Below are 9710 nucleotides of genomic sequence, written 5' to 3' on the forward strand. Positions count from 1 at the left end.
TCCTAGATTCAAATTTGAACTCAGACTCTTCCTAGCTGTGTAACCCTGAGAAAGTAACTTAGCCCCCATTGCCTAGCCCTACCACTCTTCTGCCTTGGAACCAATACACAGTATTGATTCTAAGACAGAAGGTAAGGGTTTAAAAAAATGACAGTGATAGGGACTCAAATCCACATTTTAATTATAACAATAGGTAGAGAATAATGGTGCATGAAAACTAAATAATTAAGTTACTATCTTAATGTATACTACTGGAAGACTAAAGATTTGCACACCCAACATTAGGATTAGCATCCTCTGTCTAGACACCATTTCTTCATGCCTCTGGTTTTCACCAGATAATTCAATACTGGGTCCAAACTTTCCTCATTGCTGACTTAACTTCTTTGTTCCTTAGGGTATAGATGAGTGGGTTCAACATGGGGGTTATAACATTGTAGGACACAGAAACTAACTTGTCCACAGAGAAGGTAGAAAAAGGTCGAGCATAGATGAAGATACATGGCCCAAAGAAGAGTGTCACTACCATTAGATGAGAGCCACAGGTGGAAAGTGCCTTGCTTCTTCCCTCCTTGGTACGTATCTTCACCAAGATGGCAGCATAAGAAGAAATTAAAACTACAAAACAACTGGTAGAGATCAAGCCACTGTTGGACACCATCAACAACTCAATGACAAAGGTGTCTGTGCAGGCAAGTTTGATGACTGGAGGGACATCACAAAAGAAATTGTCTACCTGGTTTGGTCCACAGAAAGGCAAGCGGACAGTCAGTATTGTCTGTACTAAAGAATGTACAAAGCCACCCATCCAGGAAGCAATCACCAACACACAGCAAATTCCCCTGTTCATGATGGTGGTGTAGTGAAGAGGTCTACAGATGGCAACATAGCGGTCATATGCCATAACTGTGAGCAAGAACATCTCAGCCGCGCCAATAACATGCAAGAAAAAGAGCTGTACAACACATTGTCCATAAGAGATGAGTTTATTTTCTGCCAAGAAGTCAACTAGAAGTTTGGGTGTAGTCACTGATGAATAGCACAGGTCCAAGAAGGAAAGATTGCCAAGGAGGAAATACATTGGTGATGAATGCAGACGAGCTTCAGAAGCCACTGTAACCATGATGAGTGCATTGCCCACCCAGGTCAAGACATAGAAGGAGAGGAACAATACAAAGAGCGCTGCTTGACCTACAGGTGTCTGTGATAGTCCTGCCAGGACAAATTCTTTCACCACTGTTTGATTTCCCTGCCCCATTACAGCTGACTCCACCTATACAGAAAAGGTTAAAGAATAGGAATTAGAAATCTATACAGAAAGGGAACAAGAAAGTGGTTTTATGTCAAGTTTAGAACCTTGATTCAGAAGTGGCCTCATCTCTCCGCGGTGCCCACCATACATTCCCTAAGTCAGTGTCATTTTCCACAAGTAATGCTCTGAGCTAGGTACAGTTTCTATTTTGGGTCCAAGTCTTCCAATCTGGGCACTTTCCATAATAATAGTATAATAATTTTATAAAATATAAAAATATTATAATTATTATAACATAGCATTATATAATGTAGTATATAGCCTATTATATTGCATATGATACAATGGTATATTACAATTATAGTCCATTAAAATATAGTATTTTAAAATAATATACCATTATAATATGCAATCTATACTATAAGATAGTCTATTTGTATAGAGTATATTAGCTAATACATAAAATAAAATATATGTAATGACAGTTGGTATTTATAGAGTACTTTAAGTTTTCATTACAAGCATTTATTAGGTGCCTATCAGGCAATATTCTGGTGATTCTGTCACATGCAAAAAGAGAAGAGTCACTTCTTTCAAAAAATTTTCATTCTATTCTGGGGAAACCATGTAAATATGGAATATAGGAAGACACTAGACTTGGAATTTCACTGGACACAGGGATCACAAAGATTAAAAAAAAACCTTTTTGAAAATGCCAGATGTCACCTTGCTACTGTTCGAGTTGCCTAGAGCACTGAATGGTTAAATGATTTGCCTAGGCTGAAAGGTAAGAACTTTCAGAGATGGAATTCGATTCCAGGTCTTCCTGGATCCAAAGTTCACTCTCTATCCATCATTTCATGTTGACCTATACAGAGAAAAGATATGCCTAAAGGATTTCAAAAGGTACTGGCAAATGGAGGGGTCAAAATAGATCTTATGTATTAGTTAGCTCTTAAAAACTAGGGATTCACAGAAATAGAGGATAAAATGAAGTGCTTTCCTGCCATAAAGGACAACAATAAAATTCAAAATAGCAAAGAACAGTGATGGGATGTCATGTACAGGAAACAATAAATAGGCTTATTTGACTAGAATGTAGACTATAGAAAGGAAGGTCATGCAAAGTAATCCTAGAAAGTGACTGGAGTCAGATGGTCAAAAATTTTACAATAAGAAACAGAAGAGGGGGTGGCAGTTGGGTGGCTTAGTGGATTCAAAGCCAGTCCAGAGATGGGAGGTTCTGGGTTCAAATGGGACCTCAAACACTTCCTAGCTATGTGATCCTGGGCAAGTCACTCATCCTCCATTGCCTAGCCCTTACTGCTCTTCTGCCTTAGAACCAATACATAGTAGTGATTCTAAGATGGAAGGTAAAGGTTTTAAAAAAAAAGAAGCAGATGGATGTTCTTTGAAGACACTAGACAACAGAGATTCACTGAAGCTTCTTGAGCAAAGGAGTGACATGGGCCAATGCATACAACATAAATGTCCTTTGACAGCTGAATGTATGATAGATTAGAGAAATGCAAGGTTTAAAACAGAGGCCAATTAGGAGGCTATTGCAACAGTCCAAGTAAGAATAAGAGTAAGAATTTAGCCATATGAGTAGAATGAAGAAGATAGATACAAGCAATGTGATGAGATGCTTTCCCTATATCGTCTCATTTGATTTCATAGGGGTCCTCCCTGTTCAAGAGTCCAGTGTTTTCATTCTCTCTGCTTATTCTCGAGAAAGCATCTGAAATTTGTTTTTATTAAATGTGTAAAAGAAATACTACTATTTTCAGAAGGGGTTGCATTTTAACAGGGATTGTGGGCTTAATCTGAAGAAATGAAATTTTTGTGCTAAAATTTTCAAGTGTCTGTGAACTTGTGGGTACAAATTTAACTCATTCTAGCAAAAAATAATAGTTTTCTGGGTGAAAAAATGTCTAATTAGATGAGAGAGGGCTTTTAATGTTAATTATTGACCAACACTTTTCTCAGAAGGTACAACGATTCTCTTTCTTGTTTCAAAAAATTCACTTCATAAAACTTTTAGTAAGCATTTGCTGAGTATAAATACATGAAGGAAAATTACAAATGGAATATTTTGTGTCCTGATGGAATTTTCAAGTCTTATTTTGGGACCAGGCATGTATAAGGATATCTATGAAACATGATAATACATAAAAATGCATTAGAGAGATGTACAGCTATGTGCTATGCCTACTAGAAGAAGGCAAAAGTTTTTTAGTGGGGATTTCAAAAGATAGATAGGAATTTCATTGATAAAGACAAAAAGAATATTCCTGGAGTAGAGAACAATGTAAGCAAATATATAGAGGCAGGAAAAAAGTAAAGGTTCATGGGAGGCAGAAGTGTATATAGAATTAAGGGAATCATACAAAAAAATTTTTTTTTGGTAAATATAGTTGTGTCAAGTACAGTTATGTGGAGGACCTTGAACAACAGGGATTTTTTTGGGGGGGTAGACAATAGGCATCAAAGTATTTTGAGCAGGACCAAGATTTCAGACAAAAGAAAGTGAGCAAATGGTGATGCCACTGACTGAAATAATGATGGCATACTATTTTATGTCAGTGATGTAATGTACACTTGCATTTAACAATATCAAAAGGAATAAAATATTTTAGCTTAGTTAAAATAATTGAAATATATATAACTAGAAAACATATATTTAGTTTATTGTTAACCTATTTAATCAAAACTAACTCTTCTCACCTTATACTAAACTTTATTTTTGTGTCATTTTGTCCCTCTTCATATCACAAAAGTAATATGAAATGCAGATTCTATTAGTCTGTACCGGCTGACCACAATGTCTGATATTTGCTTCTTAATTGAAAAGGATCCCCATTCCACTCAGCCACCTAGCTGTCCCCTTGAAAAGCCTTTAAAAGAATGCTTTGAAGGTAGGTGGCCAAGTGGATAGAGTATTGGATCAGGAGTCAGGATGACTTGAGTTGAAATTTGGCCTCATCCACTAGTTGTATGACCCTGGGTAAGTCACTTAATTTTGTTTGCTTCAGTTTCCTCATCTGTAAAACAATTTGGAGAAGGAAATTGCTAACTACTCTAAGAAAAGATGAGTTCACGAAGAGTCAGATATGACCAAACAGCAACAACAAAGCTAAATTAAAGAAGCCCATCATCATAAGATTGATGGGTATGAATGAAAGGTAATGAATTTTTGTGTACTTTTGATTGTTTGTCTGCCACAGCAACTTTTGGAGACTATTTCCAAAGGGATATAACCTCTGATTTTGGAAGAAGTAACTACATCCAAGGAATTATAACTCTTCTGAAGCATTGTCTTATTGTTGGAGTAAACCTATAATTCAAACCCTATAATTCAAATTCAACTACTAAATTTATTATGAGGCATTTTGATAACTCTTTGAGCTTCAGTTTCTTATTCTATAAAATTAAGGCTGCTAAATAATCCAGAAGGGTCCTCTGAAATCTAGTATTCTTTGAAGTTTATATTCATGAAAATATATATATAGTGTTTTATACTAGAAGGGATCAAAGAACTTTGAGATTGTTTCCTAATTTGTAAAATGTAAAAAGTTTAACTAGTGGACTCTGAGGTTCTTTATATCACTGAATCTATTCTTTTATAATCTAATGACTCTGGAGGCTACTTTTTCAACCTTTCCCAATGCAAATATCCCCCCCTTAAAATATCCCTCAAAAGTGAATATAAATAAGCATAGATTTAAAGCTAGATGGGAATTTAGAACTATTTAGTTCAACCTTTTTATTTTACTTATAAGAAAATTGAGGTTGAAAGAAACTAAGTTACTGGTCCAATGTCACACAGGTACTAAGTGACAAGGTGATTTGGACATATTTTCACTGACTCTCAAGCCAAAAATTTACTCTTCTATCTTTTAAATTTACAAAGTGTATTTAGCAGAACAATCTTTCCCTTTGGGGGAAAAAGTTAGATTCTGTAAGCCAGAATTGTTCTGGATAAAAAGAAAATAATTTAACCTATAGAGAAAAAAATAAAAACATCAGTATTGGGAGAGATGGTAATAAGAACAGTACCTTGAGGCAAGACTCCAGTAGGCTAGAGCATGGATTTCATTCATTCATATAGATTTTTACAATCTATAATTTCATCTATCAATGTCAAAAGTACCTACCTTTAAGTTTCAAAGTTTAGTCTCTCAGACATCATGATCATGCTGGACAGGCAGTATTAATAGTTGTAGCAAAAATCTTGATAGTTAAGATTACCAAATGAGTCAAGGCAATCATGTGTTTCCACTGACCATTATGGGGAATCTTGTTTCAAGGGATTTAGGGATTCAGCCCTTGACAATTAAATCCCAAAGGTACTCATTAAAATTTTGTTTTTAGCCACATGCTTTCCTCAACAAGTTCTGAATATATTGTTTGGGACCTTGGAAAGGAAGAGGAGGCAAGGGACTGAGAGAGTGATGGAAGGAAATAATGATCATGGTGGTGGGAATATTGCTGGCTCTCATTAAGGAGAGATATTATGCTCTCCTCTTTGCTATTGGGTCTATGGGCAGAATAAGGCATTGGTATAGTTGGCTAAAGATAACAACCAGAAATCAACTTGCTCTGACATGTTCTTCCTCAGCAAAGTGAAGAGCTAGGACAGTGGGAGAATAATTTGTCTGGGACCCACCTAAGTGAGGGAAGGAATGGAAATAAAGTAATACAATTTTAGGATGATTTGTAATCTGTCTTTAGATCTGTGGCAAATTTTAGTTCAACTCAATTCTTTTTCTTAGAGACTACTTAGTTTTCCATCAGATAGATTTGCATAAATCATAGTCAACTTCAATTGTTAGCATAAACAGAACAGAATTAGTGGGACAATTAGTACAATAAAAATATAATAATTAGAAAAAGTACGTGGAGAACAGAAAGTCCATGGGACTATGGATTTAAATCTAGGATCTCAAACATACATAACAACTTTAAGTTTCTTGAGCTCCATATTGGGAGTAATACAACTTGTATTACCTACCTGGGATTATAGAATTTAGAATATAGATTATAGAATAAGTCTATAAGAGGCTTCAGAGATAAGGTAGTCCAACAACTTTCCTTTTCTAAATGTGTGAATTGAGGTTTAGCTAAATAAAGGGTTATACCTAAACCTAATTAGGCAGTTAAGCAGTGCCAGTGTTGTGTAGAAAAAATGCTGACTAGAATGGAGAATCTGAATTTGAGTTAACAATACTTCTGACTACTCAAGGGGAAGTTGCTTCACCTCTCAGGACTTCAGATAAATATAAAGTGAGGGAATTAGAGGAACTCAGAAGTTACTTCAAGTTATAGATCTAGATACTAAAAAAAAACCAACAACAACTATGTCTTGATTCAGATTGTCAAGTCCAGAACCAAAGCTTTCTCTTTTTCTCTCAGAAAGTGCTTATAGAACCTCAAGGTACTATGTAAATGTGAGATACTATTTTAGAAAAAGGTTAAATTATTTTAAATATGTTTAAGAAGGCAGGAAAATATGTAGTGCAATTAAATATATATTTCCATTAATTTTTATTTTTGAAATTTTAGTACTTTAAAAAGTAAGGTTTGGGAAATGCAAAGGGTCCATAAAACTGTATGCCCTTTGATTCAGCAATATCACTACTGGATCTATATCTCAAAGAAATCAAAGACAGGGAAAAGCACATACTTGTACAAAAATATTTATGGCAGCACTTTTTGTAGTGACATAGAACTGGAAACTGAGAAGGTGCCCACAAGTTGGGGAATGGATGAACAAGTTGTGGTTTGTAGTTGAAATTGAATACTGTTGTACCATAAGAAATTACAACAGGATGATCATTTTTTTAAGTCCCTAGAAGACTCTAACCCCAATGAAGTGATGCAAAGTAAAGTGAACAGTAACAGAAAATTGCATTTTTTATACAATAACAGAAAAGTTGTATGATAACAGTTGTGAGGGACTCAACTATTATTAGCAGTGCAAGATTCCAAGAAAACCCCAAGGACCACATGATGAAAAATGCTATCCATCCATTGAAGGAACTGATTAGAATCTGATTAAGGATCAAAGGATCCCATTTTTCACTTTATTTCATGATTTTTTTTATTGTGTGTGTGATATGTATTTTTCATGGCATGAGGAATATGGAAATATGTATTGCATTACAGTACTGGTGTAGCCTGTATCTGACTATTTATGGCCATATTGGGTAAGTCCCAGCTCTATGATAATAGCTATGCGATTGAACAAGACTCTTTTTGAGTCACAGTTTCCTCACCTAAAGAAGTATAAGTAATGATATTTGTACTATCTTTTTCACAAGGGGTAGTTAGAATCAAATTAGGCAATCTATATGTATATACATAAAATTATTGGTTTTTTTAAACCCTTACCTTCTGTCTTAGAATCAATACTTTGCATTGGTTCCAAGGCAGAAGAGTGGTAAGGGCTAGGTAATGGGGGTCAAGTGACTTGTCTAGGGTCACTTGGACCCCAGACACAGGAAGTGTCTGAAGCCAAATTCAGTCCCAGGACCTCTCATCTCTGGGCCTGGTTCTCAATCTACTGAGCCACCTAGCTGCCCCCATTAAAATTATTTTTACATGTCTGCTATTTTAATTAAATTTAAATTAAATTTATTTATTATATATATAATATAAAATAAATTAAAATTAATAATACATTTTTGCTGTGGTGGTTGTATAACAGACATCTAGAGTAATGGTGGAGAATGAAAAAAATTATTACATACTTAGAAGTGTACATATCTTTTAACATAACACCACTATTAGTTTCATTTTCTAATGTGATGAGGGGGAAAAGAAAAGAGCCTATATGTTCCAAAATATTTATAGCAGCTCTCTTTGTGGTGGCAAAGAATTGGAAATTGAAAGGATGCTCATCAATTGGGAAATGGCTAAACAAGTTGTGGCATATGAATGTGATGTGCTTTACTATGCTATAAGATATAATGAAGAGTTCATTTTGAAAAAAACATGGGAACATCTATATGAAAGTATGAAGAGTGAAATAGCAGAACCAAGAGAACATCATATGCAGCAACAGAAATATTGTTTGAGGGATGACTTCTGTTATGTCCACCTTCAAAGAAAACTGATAAATACAAATAAATAATACATATATGTATACATATATATATATGTATGTATATATCTTTTTTTCAGATGACACCTTCTCTAATTGGCAGGGGGAAGGAAGGAGTTAACTGTAACAAACAAATAAATTTTTAAAAAAGAAGTGTCATTGATGTGGATACAAATACAAACTTGCAAGAGTGTCCTGGACCTCAAGAAGCTTACATGTAACTAAGGGACAAAACACAGAAGGGAATAGAACCTAGGAAGGAATATTTTGTTCAGGGAATTCACAGGGATGGTAATTGGAACCATTGTTTCACAAACAACATTTTCACTAGTAGTAATGTTTATTTAATTATAATTAGAGTTAGAATTGGTAAAGGACCTTAGAGATCATCTGTTGGAGTCTCTTATTTTATGGAGGAAGAAAACAAGATTCAGAGAATTTGAGAAACTTGTAAAAGGTCACCCAGGTAGTAAATAACAAGTATTGAGCTTCATACTCATCTAAATGACCTCTGAGATCCATTCCACCTCAAATTCATGAACATCTGTATGCTTCTATATCTAATAAATAAAAGTTCTATTAATGAACTAGTGTAGGTCTATGCTTACTCTTTTTTAAAAATTCATTTACTCATTAGGAGCTCTTCCCATTGAAAGCATATTTTTTCAAACCTTATAATTCGATAGTTAACTTCAAAAAATATATAAACACAAATGTGTTTAGAACATTATTTTAATGTAATGTGCATGACTAATTAAGACAGGAGGCACTAGTCAAGTAACCACACATTTAGAGCAGAAGTTCCCATACAGACATAATCTAGTGTTTGTTGACCACTTGTGAGGTTTGAGTTCCTCAAACATAGTGACATTTATGAGCACATGTGTTATATAAATTCTTAAATTATTTACTCACATTTACTCACATACCTCTTTTCATTAACTTTACTAGAGAACAGATATTCTTATTTTTCTTTTCATTTAAGAGAGTAGCCACAAAATATTTAAAATCTTTTGTTATATTTAGTGAATATAGGAATTAAGGTGACACTACCATGTCACAAAACAAGTTTGGGCAAAGTCCCTTTAATAAGGTATGATCCTGATGAATGGACCCTGTTCCCATCCAGTCCAGTAGGGAGTTCTAAAAATAAATTGAAATGACTTTAAAGCCCTCTAAAATTCATACTAAGTTTAATAAAAGAAATTGATAAGCATGATTACTACAATTAATCAATCAATACTTCTTTTTAAAAACTACTACTGTGTACCAGGCCATTGGGTTATGTGCTAGGTAGATAAAGACAAAAACAAAATAGTCCCTGCTCTCAAGGATCTGACATTGTAATTAACA

General features: G+C 34.5%; 1 protein-coding gene across 1 annotated transcript; it reads right to left on the minus strand.

Moving 5' to 3' along the window:
• Positions 1-343: 343 nt before the first annotated feature.
• LOC100028941 (olfactory receptor 4Q2-like) lies at positions 344-1267 on the minus strand. Its single transcript, XM_007506655.2, has one exon. It carries the CDS (start codon positions 1256-1258, stop codon positions 344-346), a length of 915 nt encoding a protein of 304 aa, XP_007506717.1. The 5' UTR covers positions 1259-1267.
• Positions 1268-9710: the final 8443 nt, after the last annotated feature.

The sequence above is a fragment of the Monodelphis domestica genome, chromosome 1 (assembly GCF_027887165.1).
Source record: "Monodelphis domestica isolate mMonDom1 chromosome 1, mMonDom1.pri, whole genome shotgun sequence".
Classification (NCBI taxonomy): domain Eukaryota; kingdom Metazoa; phylum Chordata; class Mammalia; order Didelphimorphia; family Didelphidae; genus Monodelphis; species Monodelphis domestica.